Source organism: Corythoichthys intestinalis, chromosome 13, assembly GCF_030265065.1.
Source record: "Corythoichthys intestinalis isolate RoL2023-P3 chromosome 13, ASM3026506v1, whole genome shotgun sequence".
In the NCBI taxonomy this organism is placed as follows: Eukaryota; Metazoa; Chordata; class Actinopteri; order Syngnathiformes; family Syngnathidae; genus Corythoichthys; species Corythoichthys intestinalis.
In genome coordinates this window covers 43066908-43088001 of record NC_080407.1, presented here as the reverse complement: position 1 = coordinate 43088001, position 21094 = coordinate 43066908, and the positions used below count along the sequence as shown (strand labels likewise).

The 21094-nt window shown below is 39.7% G+C and overlaps 2 protein-coding genes and 1 long non-coding RNA gene across 8 annotated transcripts in view; 1 reads left to right on the top strand and 2 right to left on the bottom strand.

Annotated features, from left to right (window-relative positions):
* LOC130927921 (ankyrin-3-like) overlaps positions 1-3993 on the bottom strand; it is a 76397-nt gene extending 72404 nt beyond the window's left edge. For 3 of the 6 annotated variants that reach the window (XM_057854054.1, XM_057854057.1, XM_057854056.1), the window contains exon 1: positions 3082-3992. In XM_057854054.1, the coding sequence (XP_057710037.1) occupies positions 3082-3210 (129 nt within the window). In that variant the 5' untranslated portion in view covers positions 3211-3992. Of the gene's footprint in view, positions 1-3081 lie in introns of all 6 variants that reach the window. The other 3 variants (XM_057854059.1, XM_057854058.1, XM_057854055.1) reach the window with 2 other exon arrangements.
* Positions 3994-5284: 1291 nt separating this feature from the next.
* Positions 5285-21094, top strand: part of LOC130927922 (FERM domain-containing protein 7-like) — a 62402-nt gene continuing 46592 nt past the window's right edge. Inside the window, exon 1 of the mRNA XM_057854060.1 lies at positions 5285-5403. The gene's annotated coding sequence lies outside the window, so the exon portion shown is untranslated. The remainder of the gene's footprint in view (positions 5404-21094) is intronic.
* On the bottom strand, positions 15374-18344 carry LOC130927924 (uncharacterized). Its single transcript, XR_009066553.1, has 4 exons — positions 18208-18344; positions 16047-16281; positions 15859-15954; positions 15374-15778 (listed from the first exon to the last, which is right to left on the bottom strand). It is a non-coding gene; the product is annotated as an uncharacterized LOC130927924 (long non-coding RNA).

Below are 21094 nucleotides of genomic sequence, written 5' to 3'. Positions count from 1 at the left end.
TGGACAGGACAGCTTTTATTTTTGCGGCTCACAGTATTTACCTCCTTTGCAATGGTGTGGAGTTATTTTTCAATGAGCATGCTAACAATGCTCAGTGGATTACTGATATAACACTGACAAAGCAGGACAATTGTTGGCAATATTCGGCACGTTTTTACTGAAAAACAATCAAGCGGCTTATCAATGAGATTGGGTTCTAATGTCTTTAAGTGGCGTCTTAATTGATTTGGCTTCTGGCTGTCCGCTATAATTATTTTTAGACACAGTAAACAGTGGTCTTTCCTCATCACCCACTATATTAAAAGTCAAAGCTAAAAGGCAAACGGCACGAAAAAAGCGCATTCTCGGTGGCCGAGGTAGAACCGTAGGTGAGGGCGGTCGTCGTGCCGATCCCAAGCCGAAAATGGCACTTCTCGGGCGGCGACGTGAGAACCGGACAAGACCGGTCGCTGCGTGAGTGAGTCCGGTCGGAAAACGGCTTTCGAAAACGGCGGTGGCACACTGCTCTTCATATCTGTTTTCTGTGTGTGCTGAGTGCTCTTCCTTAGTTCAAAAATACTGCGCGCACTCTGAAAATGAGAGCGCCACTACCACCTACTGAGTGGATGTGCAAGTACACTTTATTCCAGTACGGCAAAAAAACAAAAAATGCATGTTCCCCGAGGTCACATGCGCCCCCCCTGGCATCGCTCTGCGCCCCCCCAGGGGGGCGCGCCCCACTATTTGAGAAGTACTGGTTTAGACTAACTTAAAACTTAACTAGAACTTAAAAATGGCTTGACACAAATAGATATTTAATTGAAAAACGTGGGAAAAAATCCTAACTTTTAAGTGATGTGTGTTATCAAGCGTAAAGGCATTTTTAGGTGTGTTTATATATATATATATATATATATATATATATATATATATATATATATATATATATATATACTTTTTAAAAATAAGATCTAAAGGTTTTTTGAGTGAAAACAGTGAATTAGTCATTTTTTTAAAATTCTAGTTACATCTGAGATGCAATTGTTGGCTGTTTTTAACAATATACATAAAAAATAAAGACATTGATTGACTGAAAATGATAAAATGTCTTGTTTTCTCATGTATATCTATAATTGCTCTTCACCTAAAAATATATTTGTTTTATCCGATTACTCGATTAATCGATAGAATTTTCAGTCGATTACTCGATTACTCAAATATTCGATAGCTGCAGCCCTACTATATATACACTATATACTATAAACTAAATTATGAATGCATTGAAAAAAAAAAAAAAAAAAAAAACATTAAATCAAAAACTTATGTCGGTCTTAACAGGGAGTAGCTGGATCCAGCCATATTATGATGAGATATAGTACGTCATATTTCAGTGATTCTTAACCTTGCTAAAAGTCCTGGTCTGTTGTATTCCCTCATACATGTCAGTCATCCTTCCACTGAGCAAACCAGTTCCTCATCCCGTCAGATCAAGGACTAGCTAGCAGTTAAAAGAAATGGTGCAAAATGCTTAATATACCTATAAACTAAATTATGAATGCATAAACAACGTTAGTTCAAACAAAAACCTTTGTCGGCCTTTACGGGGAGCAGCTAGATTCAGCCGTAATATGATGAGATACAGTATGTCATAATCCAGTGACTCTTAACCTTGCTAAAGATCCTGGTCTGTTGTATTCCCTCATACCAAGTGCGAGTCAACCTTCCACTGAGCAAACCGGTTCCTCCTCACGCCAGATCGAGGACTAACAGTTAACAGACATGGTAAAAAATGGTAAATATACTTATAAACTAAATTACGAATGCATTTTTTAAAAAAAAACATTAGCTCAAAAACGTATGTTGGTCTTAACAGGGAGCAGCTGGATTCAGCCATATCATGATGAGATAGAGTATGTCATAATCCAGTAATTGTTAACCTAGCTAAAGGTCCTGGTCTGTTGTATTCCCTCATACCAAGTGCGAGTCAAACCTCCACTGAGCAAACCAGTTCCTCCTCACGTAAGATCGAGGACTAGCAGTTAAATTAAATGGTAAAAAATGCTAAATATACTTATAAACTAAATTACGAATGCATTTAAAAAAAAAAAACATTAGCTCAAAAACGTATGTTGGTCTTAACAGGGAGCAGCTGGATTCAGCCATATCATGATGAGATAGAGTATGTCATAATCCAGTAATTGTTAACCTAGCTAAAGGTCCTGGTCTGTTGTATTCCCTCATACCAAGTGCGAGTCAAACCTCCACTGAGCAAACCAGTTCCTCCTCACGTAAGATCGAGGACTAGCAGTTAAATTAAATGGTAAAAAATGCTAAATATACTTATAAACTAAATTACGAATGCATTAAAAAAAAAAAAAACATTAGCTCAGAAACTTATGTCGGTCTTACCAGGGAGCAGCTGGATTCAGCCATATTATGATGAGATACAGTATGTCATAATCACTGTCACCACGAGAGAGCAGTGTGTCCACCCGTAAATGCAAACACTTTCAAAACAAACCATTACAACACCACTCTAATTAAACGATTGTTCGAATCAGCAAAATTTGATTCGCTTTTTCTAATACAATCCCTCGAGTTAATCGATTAATCGGCGCGGCGCTAGTCAAGATAGATCTGGTTTAAAGTTGCGCTCGATTCTGGCTGTTTTTTTTTTTGTCACCATTTCATAGTTATTCCAGCCAAAACAATGTCAGGTGACGCCCACTTATTTTCCCAGCAATTATGATTTTAACATCTCAAGCACCATTGATGATCATAACTATCTTAAGAAATAAATACATTTTTTGTTTTCATCTGACAATGCTTTAAGATGGTTGCAGAGCCCAGGCTAATGTGTAGAAAGCATCTTGAAGTTAGACATCAGTTCCAATTCAAAAATATTTGGGGTTTCAGCCCAGGTTGTTAGTACACACACAGTCTTTGTCATGTGGATATCTTTTTGGGGTCTTTAGCTCACTAAATGCATATTGCGCATCAGATGGAGTGTTTTTCCTCTTTTGTACAATGACACTGCGTGGATGACAGGACGCGCAATGACGCTAAAAAATGTATGACAAGGAAAGAATGACTCCCGAGTACCTTGCGCTTTCGTTCTGCCTGCTCTCGGGAGCGCCGCCTCCTTTCCTTAGCTTTCTCCAAAGCCTTCAGGTCTGCAGGTGGATCCATCTCAGACCTGGCCTTCTTAATGTGGGCGGCGGCGTGCGCCATGGCTGCTTTCCGCGCTCAGACAAAAGGGAATACACCTGACTACTATTTCAAATCCTTGACACTTTCTCTGTACGTGGCTTGGGAATAAGTGATGATGGGGGGAAAAGCCAGGGAAGGGATGGAGGGGGGGTGGCTCCCGTCCACCCTAAGGTTTCAAAGACAGACACGCGGCAGCTCTCGGAATGCCTCCCGATTCCATGTGCCGACACTTCTGGTGTCGAGCGAGAGCGGCGGTGGGATTACGTTCGCGCGGCTGGTGGGGGTGGATGCCAGGAAAACATGCGAAAGGATGGGGGAGGCAGGGAGCATCTGCAGTGGTCCATATATGGGAGCTACCATTTTTGCAAATAACGGAAGGGGTGAACTGGCAAATGAAAATTGAGCGGCCCGCAAAATTTTCAAGCTGTATTACTGTCAAGTACCAGAAGCAGACTGCATTTGCCACCTCATAATTACACAATTGTGTAATTAAATGTGAACATGAATTTATGAAACTGCTAAACACTCTTCAACGTAATAATACAAAACCGTCAGCAGGGGGCATTAGAGGTCAATCACGAAATTGGAGTTAGACATCCGACCAGTCTCTGTCACTACTCGATCGTGATGGGCAGAGGTGGGTAGTAACGCGTTACACTTATTCTGTTACATTTACTTAAGTAATCTTGCGAAAAAAAAGAAAAATTTCTTAGAGTAGTTTTACCACGCAATACATTTTACTTATGTGTAGATTTATAAAAAACAATACTCTTAGCCGATGCCGATAGTGGCTGTCTCAGTTTCACCAATGAAAAAAATCTAGGGCTGTCAAACGATTAAAATTTTTAATCGAGTTAATCACAGCTTTAAAATTAATTAATCGTAATTAATCGCAATTCAAACCATCTATAAAATATGCCATATTTTTCTGTAAATTATTGTTGGAATGGAAAGATAAGACACAAGGCGGATATATACATTCAACATACTGTACATAAGTACTGTATTTGTTGATTATAACAATAAATCAACAAGATGGTATTAACATGAATAACATTCTGTTAAAGCGATCCATGTATAGAAAGACTTGTAGTTCTTAAAAGATAAATGTTAGTACAAGTTATAGAAATTTTATATTAAAACCCCTCTTAATGTTCTCGTTTTAATAAAATTTGTAAAATTTTCAATCAAAAAATAAACTAATAGCTCACCATTGTTGATGTCAATAATTACACAATGCTCATGGTGCTGAAACCCATCAAATCAGTCGCACCCAAGCGCCAGCAGAGGGCGAAAAAACACCAAAAAACACAAGTAACAAGTGGACATGACACTGTGCTGTCATTTTAATCTGTTTGAGCGGGGCATGTGTGTTAAATGCATCAAATATTTTAACGTGATTCATTTAAAAAATTAATTACCGCCCGTTAACGCGATAATTTTGACAGCCCTGAAAAAAACTATTTCAAAAATATACATTTTTTTGTTTTAAATCAGACATCGTAAGCTATTACTCACAATGTTATCCATGACTGAAGTATTTTTTCAAACAATACTTTTTTGACTTGAGTAAATTTTTGGAAGCGGTAACAATCTTTTTCTCCACTAGAGGGCACTCACGCTGTGTTGTTCTGGCCTAAATTTGATGGTTTTTGTGTCATTTTTTTTGGGCCTAATATTGTCATGTAATAGGTTGTTGTACAGTATAATAACACTTGAGTTTAGAAAGAAAATATACTATTATTTTAGAGGTGCAAAAATTAATCGATTAGCAAATTAATCGACTATTTTCAGAACCAATTAATCGTTTAGGACCTTCTTCACGTTAAACTTGTCTAAATCCTTGAAATTATAACATTGAAGAAAATAGTTACCTTTCTTGCAGACACAATATAACTGTCTACATTAGTTTAACACATTCATTATAGTAAAGTATTTAACCATAGTTTAGGCATTTCATTCCATGCCCTTTGACACAGTAAAGTGGACTAGCTTATCAGCCCTCGCCTGATAAGCGAAGAAAAAACGTCACCAGTTCTTCGGTGGGGTCAGGACGCTCCAGCTCTACCAAGAAAACAATTTGATAGCGCGGGCGCCTTGGACGTCAAGACATGCGTCGGTTGCCGTGGCAACCATGTCCCAGCCACGAAGGATGACACACGAACCTGACCGCCCAAACCTGCCACAGAGGGAGGATCCCTAGACAACACCCAGGTACGCCTTCTGCCCAGCCCACTCCACCACAGAGTTCAAAAGACTGAACTTTTAGCGAACAACTGTCGCTTTTTGGGGACATTCCGATGTATCCGTTGTTTTGCGGACCTTGGATCTAACATTGCCTCTCTGTCGTCTGTTTTTGCCTTGTTTTTGACCACTGTCGACGAATAAATTGTCAACGTGTTTTCGGTGACCCTTCTTTAAAAGTTCAAAATGGAGTCAGTACAAAGGGTTAACACCGGAGAAAACGCGCAGGTTTTGGCCCCTCCCGGCCGACTTGCTGGGGCTGCGCCAGCGGGTTGCCATTCAGTTCGGCTGTCGCTGTTCCGGCGGCTTGGCTGAGGGGCCAAAATCCTTCAACGTATACTGTATATAGCTTCTCAGTTGTAGATATCAGATCTCTTGATTATATTTTTAGTTAAGTCATGAAAAAAAAATATATATATATATATTATACTTCTCAGACATCTTACTATCTAAACTAGCTTCTTAATAAGGATGTAACAACTAATCGATTAATAAATTAGTTGCCAACGAATTTGATAATCGATTTTTGCTGACAGTCCCGTTTGGGTCCTTGTTTTGTGTGTAATGTGAGGCTCCGCCCGTGCGTGCCAGTGATTAGAGCAAGAGAGAGAGTTCACTGATACACTCAGATTGGGTTGAATCAATATTATCACGAAATGGCGAGAGTTAGTCTTTTGTGTTTTTAGATCCCGTGTGCCTCTGTCAGAGGTGAGTAAATTAAGCCAATTGCATTGCTCTTCACGAAGCGCTACGCTAGTTAGCAGTTATCTTAATGAGTGTCATAAGCGTCTGTCTTGTGTTTTGGAGAAACACATTGGCGCTTGTGTTATTGTTAGATGGTAAAATTCTGAAGTTCTTTTTATAAAGAAACCACACACATAAACCCATTCATATAACAGCTTCAAGTCTCAACACAAACTCCCATTCAAATTGTAGATTGTCATACAAGAGAGTGAGCTTTGTAATTGGATTCTGTCTTGTTACTTACAACATGCCTAAAACAACTTCAAGTTAAACTGTAAAGGTAATTGAAAACTGACATCTATCTGATTGTTTAATTCAGTGGCGTTGTGTATGGTGTGCTGTGGAAAATCATCCACTTTCACCTAATTGATGTCAAAATGTTTGTCCAATGGTTGGTGATCATGCAATATTCTTCCTTATCAGTAGGTGTCAATTGGTAACTAAATACTTTGTTTAGTGCTGTGTAAGAGGTTAGAGTGGAACTAGCGGCAGCGGGCAGCTAGCTAGCTAGCGGCGGCCAGCTAGCAGTGTCCAGCTAGCGGCGGCCGGCTAGCATTTTCCGGCTAACGGTGGCTAGCTGGCTATCTAGTAGTGTCCAGCTACCAGCGGCCGGCTAGCGGTGGCCAACTAGCAGTGTCCAGCTAGCGGCTGCCGGCTAGCAGTGACCGGCTAGCGGTGGCTAGTTAGCTAGCGGTGTCCACCTACCGGCGGCTATCTAGCTAGCGGCCAGCTAGCTAGATGCAGTGGCCAGCTAGCTAGTGGTGTCCGGCTAGCAGTGGCCAGTTAGCTAGCAGCGGCGGCCAGCTAGCTAGTAGCAGGCAGCCAGCGGCGTCTGGCAAGCAGTGGGCAAGCCGGCTAGCGGCAGCGGTCAGCCAGCAAGTGGTGGTCGTCAGCCAGCTAGCGGCGGCGGTCAGCTAGCTAAAGGCGGTGGCTTAGTTGGCTAGTGGCAGCCAGCCAGCAGCGTCCAACTAGTGCCGTCTGGCTAGCGGCAGCGCTCAGCAAGGTAGCAGTGTCTAGTTAGCGGTGGCCATCAGTCAGCTTGCGGCGGCGCGCAGCCAGCTAGCAGTGTCTGGCTAATTAGTGGTGGCCAGCTAGCGGCGGTCAGCTAGCTGCGGCAGTCAGCCAGCTAGCAGTGTCCAGCTAGCGGTGGCGGTCAGCTCGCTAGTGGCAGCCAGCTAGCTAGCAGCAAGGGCCAGTGTCCAGCTAGCAGCTAGCTATTGTTAACATAGTTGACAATCATTTTTACATTTTTTGATGGTGGAGTGCCATGTTTTTTTTTTTTTTTTTTAATGAAAACAGTGTTCCGTAGCTAAAAAAAGGTTGAAAAACACTGGTTTAATTGTATGATTAATCGATTATCAAACTAATAGTTGCAGCCCTACATGATTTTTGTAATCAGACATTGTAAGCAGTTACTCACAATGTTTATTACTTGAGTATTCTTTTCAAATAATACTTTTTAAGTAAATTTTTGAAAGACTAGCGATGATAAGCGATGCATGGACTTGATTGATGGATGAACGGCTAGTTTTTTATTAAAGATTCCTTGGACGTGGCTCAATAAGCATTCAATCTGGTAGAAAGTTTGAGAATGCGATAGGAAACAGGACAAACCCATGGCATCGGTGTTTATATACAATGGCACCACCTTCAGTCAGGAGATTGGTATTACAACTCAGAATGGGATTATACAGTGACATTCCCTCGGATTTAAGAATACAGGAAACATTCTTAATGTGTTCAAATAAATGTTTTCAGTCAAAATGTGACGTGGGTGTGTTCTCAAACATGGTGCAGAACAGCAAAATGCATATATATCTAGTTTTCAGGGACTTTTCAAGACTTTTCCCAAGACTATTCAAATCTGAGCTGCTTTATTTTAGTTTGTTTTCGGTTCGTCTCATCTTCCATTTGAACGATGTAAAGCCTCGTAGAACCCTACACGTTTGCCATATGAAAAAATTCTCGCCTCGCCTTACCTGTCCCGATTCCCCAACCACCATGTCTGCGGTCACAGGCGCTCCAAATGTGGGAGGGAGTAATCAAATTGGAAAAACAACCATCAAACGCGGATTTCCGATAGGGAGTATCCAAGTCAAAGAGGAAGAATTGTGCGCCATTTCAGCGTATAAGATATGAAAAAGGGACAAGCTTTAAGTGCAGGGCCGTCCTGCTGACTGTGGATTAGAGGTATTAACACCGTAGAGCTAACTTGCACACAAACACAAATGCGGAGGTGAACAAACCCAGTGTGGTGTGTCTTCTTAAAGGGGATTAAGTGGCACGAGGGATTCACTACTAACCTACAAACAGGTGAAAGAAATCTAAGTGAAATATACAGTGGTATGAAAAAGTATCCGAACCTTGTGGAATTTTTCACATTTCTGCATAAAATGACCAAAATCTGATCTTTGTCAAAATCACACAGATGAAAAAACAGTCTGCTTTAACTAAAACCCCACAAACATTTATAGGTTTTCATATTTTAATGAGGATAGTATGCAAATAACGACAGAAGGGGGAGAAATAAGAAAGTGAAATACTACATTTAATATGTTGTGGCTCCCCTTTGGCAGCAATAACTTCAACCAGATGCTTCCTGTAGCTGCAGATCAGTCTGGCACATCGATCAGGACTAATCTTTGCCCCCTTCCTCTCTACAAAACTGCTGTAGTTTAGTCAGATTCCTGAGATTACTGGCACGAATAGCTGTCTTTAGGTCATGCTACAGCATCTCAATGGGGTTCAAGTCTGGACTTTGACTTGGCCACTCCAGAACGTGTATTTTGTTCTTATAAAACCTGATGTCTGATGTTGATTTTCTTCTGTGTTTTGGATCCTTGTCTTGTTGCAGCATCCATCCTCTTTTTAGCTTCCACTGTCTGACAGACGGCCTCAGGTTTTCCTGCAAAACTTTTGAATTCATTCTTCCATTAATGATTACAAGTTGTCCAGGCCCTGAGGCAGCAAAACAGCCCCAAATCATGATGCTCCCTCCACCATGCTTCACAGTAGGGATGAGGTGTTAATGTTGGTGAGCTGTTCCATTTTTCCTCCACACATGACGTTCTGTGTTACTCCCAAACAATTCAACTTTGGTTTCATCAGTCCACAAAATATTTTGCCAAAACTTCTGTGAAGCGTCCAAGTGCCTTTTTGCGAACAATAAACGAGCAATTAAGTTTTATTTAGACAGCTTCCTCCGTGGAGTCCTCCCATGAACACCATTCTTGGCCATTGTTTTACATATAGTTGATGTGTGCACAGAGATATTGGACTGTGCCAGTGATTTCTGTGAGTCTTTAGCAGACACTCTTGGGTTCTTTTTTACCTCTCTGAGTATTCCGCGCTGAACTCTTGGCATCATTTTTGGGGGACGGCCTCTCCTTGGGATAGAAGCAACAGTGAAAAACTCTCTCCATTTGTAGAAAACTTCTCTGACTGTTGATTGATTAACATCCAGATTTTTAGTAGGCAGGGCAGCTTTAAACCACTCATCAGTGATTGGGCACCCACCTGACTTCAAATGTTTGGTAAAAATTGGTTTCAATTGCTCTTTAAGTCTCCTTAGGCAGAGGGTTTATTTACTTATTTTCCACCTTCTGTCATTGTTTGCCTGCTATCCGCATTAAAATATGAAAACCTATAAATGTTTAGGTGGTTCAGGTTAAAGCAGACACTGTATTTTCATCTGTGTGATTTTGACAAAGATCAAATCTAGGGCTGTCCCAAACGACTAATTTTCTCCCGATTAGTCAGCTGACTATTTTTACGATTAGTCGACTAATCTAATATTTTTTTTTTTTTACTAATTTAGCAATTAAATTTTTGTTGACGCTTATCAATTCACAAAAAACATATTGGAACACTCAAATTATTTATTAAAGTACAAATAAACACGTATATAACAATAATAAATCACAAATAAACAATGAGTTCAAATGCTGATAGAATTAACTAGTGTAGCCTCCCGATTGAAAAGATGGTCTCTTAAACTGATGGTTTACAACTTTTATTCCATCCTTGATGTAAACACACTGTAAGAGCTACGGTGCACACAAATAAAGCAACATAATTAGAAATTAACAAAAACTTTTCACCTTTTTCCTTTTAAACCTTATTTATATATCAATGAATTGCCTATATGAATTGCATTTACCTTAATTTATTACCTTATCATTGACAATCTCTCCCTTGAGTGCAATCACTGTATATACTGTATATATTTATGACCTTTTAACCTTGTATAATTTTCTATACCATAAAATAAACCATAACATGAAATAAACCTTTCAATTAGCATTAAGAACAATAGTAATAGCACTTATAGGCCCATTGTCAATGAAACATTATTATTTAGTAAGGCGACAGCACCCTCTGGTGTACAAAAAATGAAAAAAAAATAAAAAATTACAAACTGCGTGAAGGCGCTTGAGGTTTTTATTCACGGCCGACGTGCAGCCAAGCTTGGCATTGAAGAGACAGGACAGAAGAGTGTACTCTCCTTTGTTTCTTTGAAATAAGGCAATGTTTTGGACACTCAGGTGCGCTTTTTTTTTTGGCTTTGTGCCGCTTTCCCCGCTTGCAAACAGAGCATCCGACATTCTAACTTTCCACGCATATATTTTTTTAACCCTTCATTAACCGTCGACGGGATGTTGTGCTCGTCGACGGATTTACGTCATCGATGACGTCGACTATGTCGACTAGTCGGGACAGCTCTAATCAAATCACATTTTATGGTGATTTTATGTAGAAATGTGAGAAATTCCAAAAGGTTCAGATACTTTTTCATACAACCGTAGCAACGATACATTGTATTATTTTGGATTGTCTTGAATGGGATTAGGCATCTCAACAACATAAGTGGCTCAAACCGTTTTAAAAATGTTAAAGCTACTACTGGAGTGGTTCTTAACCTGGGTTCAATATAAGCCCAGAGGTTTTGTAGGTAAGTCTAAAAGGTTCAGCGAAGGTAAAGAAACGCAGGGACGTACACTGATTAAAGTGGCATTTTAGACCCGGTTTTGGAACGATTTGCTCCCAATTTATAGGCTTAATCCATTTCTTTTAACTGCTAGTCCTCGATCTGATGGGAGGAGGAACTGGTTTGCTCAGTGGAAGGTTGACTCGCACTTGGCATGAGGGAATACAACAGACCAATGGGCAACGTGGTCTCAAATTTGGACAGGTTTATTAAATATGCTGTAGAAATGAGAAACAATTTGAATGGGAATTTGCTAAATTGTTAGCTTGCTAGCTTACATACAGTGGGACAAATAAGTATTTAGTCAACCACCAACTGTGCAAGTTCTCCTATTTGAAGAGATTAGAGAGGCCTGTAATTGTCAACATGGGTAAACATGGGAATGTGGGAAAAAAACAGAAAATCACATTGTTTGACTTTTGAAGAATTTATTACCAAATTAGAGTGGAAAATAAGTATTTGGTCACCTACAAACAAGCAAGATTTCAGGCTGTCAATGAGGGCTAACTTCTTCTAACGAGGCTCTACTCGTTACCTGTATTAATGGCACCTGTTTTAACTCATTATCGGTATAAAAGACACCTGTCCAAAACCTCCGTCAGTCACACTCCAAACTCCACTATGGCCAAGACCAAAAAGCTGTCGAAGGACACCAGAGACAAAATTGTAGACCTGCACCGGGCTGGGAAGACTGAATCTGCAATAGGTAAAACGCTTGGTGTAAAGAAATAAACTGTGGGAACAATTATTAGAAAATGGAAGACATACAAGACCACTGATAATCTCCCTTGATCTAGGCTCCATGCAAGATCTCACCCCGTGGTGTCAAAATGATAACAAGTACGGTGAGCAAAAATCCCAGAACCACACGGGGGGACCTAGTGAATGACCTACAGAGAGCTGGCATCACAGTTACAAAGACTACTATCAGTAACACAATGCGCAGCCAGGGACTCAAATCCTGCACTGCCAGACGTGCCCCCCTGCTGAAGCCAGTACACGTCCAGGCCCGTCTGCGGTTTGCTAGAGAGCATTTAGATGTGTGTTATGGTCAGATGAAACCAAAATAGAACTTTTTGGTAGAAACACCGGTTCTGGTGTTTGGAGGAGAAAAAATACTGAATTGCACCCAAAGAACACCATACCCACTGTGAAGCATGGGGGTGGAAACATCATGCTTTGGGGCTGTTTTTCTGCAAAGGGACCAGGACGACCGATCTGTGTAAAGGAAAGAATGAATGGGGCCATGTATCGAGAGATTTTGAGTGAAAATCTCCTTCCATCAGCAAGGGCATTGAATATGAGACGTGGCTGCATCTTTCAGCATGACAATGATCCCAAACACACAGCCAGGGCAACAAAGGAGTGGCTTCGTAAGAAGCATTTCAAGGTGCTGGAGTGGCCTAGCCAATCTCCAGATCTCAACTCCGTTGGAGGGAGTTGAAAGTCCATGTTGCCCAACGACAGCCCCAAAACATCACTGCTCTAGGGGAGATCTGCATGGAGGAATGGGCCAAAATACCAGCAACAGTGTGTGAAAAGCTTGTGAAGAGTTACAGAAAACGTTTGACCTCCGTTATTGCCAACAAAGTATTGAGATGAACTTTTGGTATTGAACAAATACTTATTTTCCACCATGATTTGCAAATAAATTCTTTAAAAATCAAACAATTGATTTTCTGTTTTTTTTTCACATTTTGTCTCTCATGGTTGAGGTTTACCCATGTTGACAATTACAAGCCTCTTTAATAGTTTCAAGAGGGAGAACTTACAACAATTAGTGGTTGACTAAATACTTATTTGCCCCACTGTATGTTCCAATTTGAATGTGTTTTTTTAAGTATATGTAGATGACAGTTACTTTTGCCCTTAGCACAATATTGCTTTTATTGTCCATAAAGGGTATCAAAAATAAATAAAAACTATATATGTATGGATAGGTCTGATGCCACCGAACATTTTGAAAATATTCAGAAATGACTTTGATATTACACTTCAAAGCAATGTTCCACAATGAAACGTGTTGCAAAAAAAAAAAAAAAAAAAAAAAAAAAAAAAAAAAAACAGCACACAAGGGTTAAGCGGCTGTTTTCACAAATTTTTCATCCTGGTTATGTCTTTGACATTATACTACGATGCGACCCAGTAAATGTCTGCGTAATCTCCGTGTCTGGGAAATTGCTTTCACATATAAGGGCTACCCGTTTAAATCCCGGGATTTTAACGGTGTTCAGGTATGTGTGAAAGGGGCTTTGCAATTGAAAATAATATACTGTTTTCCTGCTGAGTGTGTATTATCACCAAGTTGGCATCATCCTTGTAGACACTACAATATGTGCTTGTCTTTCAAAGTTCAATCGAAATAGTTTTGGAGTAAACATTTTTAATTTCACGGACGGAAATGTTTTGAGTAAAGGTCAACTAAAACTAGACGATATCAGTCTTGGGCTTTCGTCAACAAAAACTACACGAAGACAAACACATTTTCAGATGACTAATATACAGTGGGGCAAATACTGTAAGTATTTAGTCAACCACTAATTGTGCTAGTTCTCCCACTTGAAAATATTAGAGAGGCCTGTAATTGTCAACATGGGTAAACCTCAACCATGAGAGAATGTGGAAAAAAACCAGAAAATCACATTGTTTGATTTTGAAAGAATTTATTTGCAAATCATGGTGAAAAATAAGTATTTGGTCAATACCAAAAGTCCATCTCAATAATTTGTTATGTACCCTTTGTTGGCAATAACGGAGGCCAAACGTTTTCTGTAACTCTTCTCAAGCTTTTCACACACTGTTCCTGGTATTATGGCCCATTCCTCCATGCAGATCTCCGATAGAGCAGTGATGTTTTGGGGCTGTCGTTGGGCAACACGGACTTTCAACTCCCTCCACAGATTTTCTATGGGGTTGAGATCTGGAGACTGGCTAGGGCACTCCAAGATCTTGAAATGCTTCTTACGAATTCACTCCTTTGTTGCCCTGGCTGTGTGTTTGGGATCATTGTCATGCTGAAAGACCCAGCCACATTTCATCTTCAATGCCCTTGCTGATGGAAGGAAGATTTTTACTCAAAATCTCTCGATACATTCATTCTTTCCTTTACACAGATCAGTCGTCCTGGTCCCTTTGCAGAAAAACTGCCCCAAAGCATGATGTTTTCACCCCCATGCTTCACAGTGGGTATGGTGTTCTTCGGATGCAATTCAGTATTGTTTCTCCTCCAAACACGAGAACCTGTGTTTCTACCAAAAAGTACTATTTTGGTTTCATTTGACCATAACACATTCTTCCAGTCCTCTTCTAGATCAACCAAATGCTCTCTAGCGAACCGCAGACGGGCCTGGACGTGTACTGGCTTCAGCAGGGGGACACGTCTGGCAGTACAGGATTTGAGTCCCTGGCGGTGCATTGCGTAACTGACAGTAGCCTTTGTTATTTTGTTATTATTGTTGTTTTGCTCACGGTTCTTGTTATCATTTTGAAGCCACGGGGTGAGATCTCGCATGGAGCCCCAGATCGAGGGAGATTTTCAGTGGTCTTGTATGTCTTCCATTTTCTAATAATTGCTACCACAGTTTATTTCTTCACACCAAGCGTTTTACCTATTGCAGATTCAATCTTCCCAGCCTGGTACAGGTCTACAATTTTGTCTCTGGTGTCCTTCGACAGCTCTTTGGTCTTGGCCATAGTGGAGTTTGGAGTGTGACTGACTGAGTTTGTGGACAGGTGTCTTTTATACCGATAATGAGTTAAAACAGGTGCCATTAATACAGGTAACGAGTGGAGCCTCGTTACAAGAAATTAGACCTCTTTGACAGCCAGAAATCTTGCTTGTCGGTGACCAAATACTTAATTTCCATTCTAATTAGGAAATAAATTCTTTAAAAATCAAACAATTTGATTTTCTGTTTTTTTCCCCCCACATTCTGTCTCTCATGGTTGAGGTTTGACAATGTTGACAATCACAGGCCTCTCTAATCTTTTCAAGTAGGAGAACTTGCACAATTGGTGTTTGACTAAATACTTATTTGCCCCACTGTATGACTAATGGGGCCTAAGTATTATTGTCAAAAAGTCTAAGATGAAATGTAAAAGTTGAAACATTTAAAAAAAAACAACAACACTGATCACCATGATGTCACAAGTACGGAAATCAACGAATGAGGCAATCCGAAGCAATCCAACCCTGACACCAACTAAACCCTTTAATCACAACAGAAACACTAATAATCATCACAAATTTAAGAACATATACATAGCCACTTTCTATAAATCTAACTTGAATGATGATAAAGAGCATTCCACCCTCCACTTTGAAAAGCAATTCCAACCTCAAAATAACAGTTCAATCATTTATACACGGAAACCCTTACAAAACCCCTTGATTTTCACATCATCTTTCTTCTCTAACCACACTAAAATGTGTTGAATTGTTGTTTAGTACGACATCAGATTTCAATAAAAATATATGAATCCCCCCCCCCCCACTCTCAAAGCATCTCTTAAGTGTGATACGGATGAAATCTGGAACCAGGCAACACAAAGAGGAAATCAGGACCCACCCTGCCATTTGCGAGAGGCGCCTCCTACTACTACTCACCGAGGCACCTAGGAGATGCGCTCAACAATGAAAAGCGCGTCTGAGTGACCCTGACTAAAAAATTACCATTTGAAACACAGTCAATTACCTTCTTAGGTCTCTTTCTCCTCTGTCCCAAACCATTGAGGCGATCACTGGGGTCCAGTCTGTAGTGGTAGTCCTCACTCATTTCTGAGACCACCTACTGGGGGGAAAAAAAAACAAGCTTTTTGTTTTTGCTTGTTGTCTTTCCGTTCATACGTCGCCGCACCCCTCTGCCCATTGAGAGAAACGTACCCGGTTTTAAGTCCGGTTAGTCAGCAAAGACGGCGTGGACAAAGCGCACAAGCAGAAGGTGGAGTAGAGGGGGGTGAACGCGGAGGGAGGTGGCCGATGGACGGGGGAGGTTTGGAGGAGGGAACACAATGGTGTTGCCATGGCAGCAGATGTCACCAGTGTTTATCCGGGAACCTCGCCCCTAGTAGCAAAACAAGCATGCACAGCGGCCATACAGCGGGATGTCGAGGATCAACTTGGAAAGAGAAAATACATCATCAAAAAATGATCAGTCATTTATTGAGAGACAGCAAGAACCAAAAGTGGTATTTGTCATGTGGCATTTTTTCATTGCCATGTGGCATATTTTTGCCATATGGCAAAATTGAATGTCAATGCGTTGTAATGGTAAAAAATCCCTGCCACAAATGTTTTTCTGCAATTTGATATGAATCGAAAATTTGGATGTGCATAGCTGTCAATGCCATAGCCTGACTTGGGTGCCAGATGTCAATGCACTGTAATGGTGAGTGTATGGTCCAAAAAAGTTTTTCTGCCATTTAAAATGAATGGGAAATTTGGACGTGCATCACCGTCAATGGCATGGACGTGCATGGCCTGCAAAAATGCCATATACCCCCTAAAAATGCCAGATACTTAAAAAAAGTGGCACAAAACAAAATCCATTTTGGCACATACAAAAAAAATGCTACATGTCAAAATACATTTTTGCCACATGGCATAAAAAATGCAATATGGCAAAATTAATGTTGCCGCATGACAAAAAAATGCCACATGGCAAAAAAAAAGCCACATAGCAAAATCCATTTTGCTACATGGCAAAAAAATGCCACATGGGAAAAAAGATGCCACATGGCAACATCCATTTTGCCACATGGCAAAATCCATTTTGCCACATTACAAAAAAATGCCACAAGGCAAAAAAAATGCAAGATGGCAAAATCCATTTGCTACATGCAAAAAAATGCCACATGGCTAAATCCGTTTTGCTACATGGCAAAAAAATGCCACATGGGAAAAAAATGCCACATGGCAAAATCCATTTTGCCACATGGCAAAATCCATTTTGCCACATGGCAAATAAAAATGCTACATGGCAAAATCCATTTTGCCGCATTACAAAAAAATGCCACATGACAAAAAAAAAAAAAAAAAAAAATGCCAGATGGCAAAATCCATTTTGCCACATGGCAAAATCCATTTTGCCACATGGCAAAAAAAATGACACATGGCAAAATCCATTTTGCCACATGGTGAAAAAAATGCCACATGGCAAAATCTATTTCGCCACATGGCAAAAAAATAATGCCACATGGCAAAATTCATTTTCTTTTTCTTTTTTTAAATGTTAAGTGAATCATAAAGATACTTCAAGCATTAAATCATTCTTGTGTGGCCCTAAATATCATACTAATTAATATACAAGTGATTATTCTTCACCAAAATGACATAAAAACACATTGGTTCTATTATGTGTCATTTTTGACCCACTTATGGAAGAGTGTAGGGTCCAGTAACTTGTGCATCTAAGGGTTAATTGTATTTTTTTTTCTGAGCACAAATGTATCTATATGAACTGTTGTTATCCGTCCAAAGCGCATGAGTGACCTCTGGTGGAGAAAATAGTTCCTAGTTTGAATCGTGAAGAGTTCCTTCAGAATTACTACAGTATTTTGAAATTAAAAGGATCATATCTCCGGTTTTCCGTGGTCAATCAGTGCCCAATAAAACTGTGAGAAAGGTTAAAATCCGCCCTTTCAAGAAATGTTGAGGGCAGCACTCTATATAAAATACTTCATTTTTTACGGTCTAAAGACACATGATTGAACAGGCTGGCGTGAAGCTAGCGCGGAAAGCTTGCGTCTGATTGGTATAATGGAGTCATGTGATTATTGTTGCGACGTCTCATTGGTGAAATTGGTGGAGCTAATCTTAGCATCGCTGGCAAAAATAAATAAATAAATAGAATACGTAGACCAGAGTGAAAATGTAACGACTCTTGTGTAGCGCAAAGTTGCGGAGTAACAGTAGCGTTTTTTCTTCACAAGTCTACTCAAGTAAAAGTAAAAAGTATAGCTTAGTAAAACTCGTAGAAGTACATTTTTCTCAAAAAGTTAATCAAGTAAAAGTAATGGAGTTCATGTAACGCGTTCCTACCCACCTCTGCTGAAGTTCAAGGCACAGACATACAAGTTTCTACCGGGTTTGCTCAAAAGTATCCCAAATTTGATCAATCTCTCCAATGTATTTCGAGTCCTTGCTGTATAAAGACATTACGTCACACGATGTTAATTGCACACTTGCGCGTTGACGATCCCAACTTTCTGATTGGTTGTTCTGATTTGGGTCTGATCGGCCAACCGACCGATAATTGGTCCCACAGTTGATTTCTTTACACTAAGCTAGGGCTGCAGCTATCGAATATTTTAGTAGTCGATTAATCGATGGACTAGTTAGTTCGAATAATCGAGTAATCGGATAAGGAACATGACAAATTCAAATACATGAGCTGAGCCTCAAACAGTATATATATTCTTATTTAAATGAGGTTCTACGTACAAGAAAAAAACAATTGGCTAACTTACATAGAAAAAGTTCGCTAGCTTAAATGCTATAAAATTTTTTTTTTTTTTACAATGCTCTTCACAAATTTTTCAGACACATATTCCCACAAAAAAAAAGTTCAATATACCTATAAACTAAATTATGAATGCAATCAAAAACATCAGCTCAAACAAAAACTTAGCTTACTTTGGTCTTAACAGGGAGCAGTTGGCTCATTTGTTCAGCGTATCCACCTTAATCAATAAAACTGAATGCAAACACTTTCAAAACAAACCATTACAACGCCACTGTAATTAAACAAATACTCAAAGCAACAAAATTTAATTCGAATATTTTTTTCTAATCGAATACTCGAGTTAAATTGATTAATCGTTGCAGCACTACACCAAGTGTTTTACCTATTGCAGATTCTTCTTAGTCTTCCTAGTCTGGTGCTGGTCCACAATTTTGTCTCTGGTGTCTTTCGACAGTTTTTTTGGTCTTGGCCATAGTGGAGTTTGGAGTGGGACTGACTGAGTTTGTGGACAGGTGACTTTTATACCGATAATGAGTTAAAACAGGTGCCATTAATACAGGTAACGAGTGGAGCCTCGTTAGAAGAAGTTAGACCTCTTTGACAGCCAGAAATCTTGTTTGTAAGTGACCAAATACTTATTTTCCACTATAATTTAGAAAAAAATTCTTTAAAAATCAAACAATGTGATTTTCTGTTTTTTTTTCCCCACATTCTGTCTTACATGGTTGAGGTTTACCCATGTTGACAATTACAGGCCTCTCTAATCTTTTCAAGTAGGAGAACTCGCACAATTGGTGGTTGACTAAATACTTATTTGCCCCACTGTACTTTGCTTTAAGGCACCTTCTGATTTACAACTTAAGCACTGAGTATAGTCCGACTTGTATCTGTATTGTTGGGATTGTATTCTTTTGTTAACATGCAAAGTAACCCACCTCCCACCCGCTTTTTCCTGCATTATCCTGTTTTCTCCTAACATTCCAACGCAATGGGATCTGGAGGGTGCTTCCATGAGTCCATAATGTGAGAGCAGAGGTCAGACAGGATATGGGAGGGACGAGTCGGATTCCATGCATACAGTGTAAGCCGAGCTGCTCAGCTGTTGAATTTACTGTGAAGAAGTCCACTTCCCCATCAATCTACTTTCAAAGCGAAAAAGAGAGAAAAGGCCAGCTGGAGGTATTTCAAAGTGCCCCACCTGTCAAATTCCAGATGGTCTGTTGAGGAACAGGAAGGTGGAATGGAATGACACGCATTTACAGTGCAAGACTGAAGAGGGAGTTGATTTTATTCCAGGCTGTCTTGTCTTGAAAAAAAAAAACATATCGTGCAAAACCGCACAAAAATCTCAAACGCCAGCGAGGTATTTTCATTACTATACATACAGTATCACAGTGTCATTTTTGATTTAATAACTATTGCAGTTACCTTATCCCATCCATGACTTTTATGTAATATATATTTATTATTTTTATATGGTCGGTATAATTTTTTTAAAGTGTTACTACTTTTTATGATGATATACTTTTTTACTAAATATTTCATTCTGACTTATTGGACAACATTACATACAATTCTCTTTCTGTTATGTCTCATTTTTTGTTATAGTAAGATTTTATTCTTGTAACATTAGGTTATTTTATATTTTGTAACATCACGCGTTGATTCATCTTTTTTCATAATACTCTTCTACAACCTCTGAAATTTAAGATGTCGTTACTTGTAATACAGTGGTAGAAAAAGTATCTGAACCTTCAGGAATTTCTCACATTTCTGCATAAAATCTCCAAATGTGATCTGATCTTTGTCAAAATCACACAGATGAAAAAACAGTGTCTGCTTCAACTAAAACTACCCAAACATTTATAGGATTTCATATTTTAATAAGGATGGTATGCATGCAATGACAAAAGGGGGGAAAATACGTAAGGGAACCATCACATTTAATATTTTGTAGCCCACTCTTTGGCAGCAATAACAACCAGACGCTTCCTGTAGCTGCAGATCAGTCTGGCACATCGATCAGGACTAATCTTTACCCATTCCTCTCTGCAAAACTGCTTTCCTTCAGTCAGATTCCTGAGATGTCTGGTATGAATCGCTGTCTTTAGATCATGCCACAGCATCTCAATGGGGTTCAAGTCTTAACTTTGACTTGGCCACTCCAGAACGTGTATTTTGTTCTTCTGAAACCATTCTGAAGTTGATTTATGACTTTGTTTTGGATCATTGTCTGACAGATGGCCTCAGGTTTTCCTGCAAAACATCCTTTTGAATTCATTCTTCCATTAATGATTGCAAGTTGACCAGGCCCTGAGGCAGCAAAACAGCCCCAAATCATGATGCCCCCTCCACCATGCTTCACAGTGGGAATGAGGTGGTGATGTTGGTTAGCTGTTCCATTTTTCCTCCACACATGACGCTGTGCGTTGCTCCCAAAATAACAAAATATTTTGCCAAAACTTCT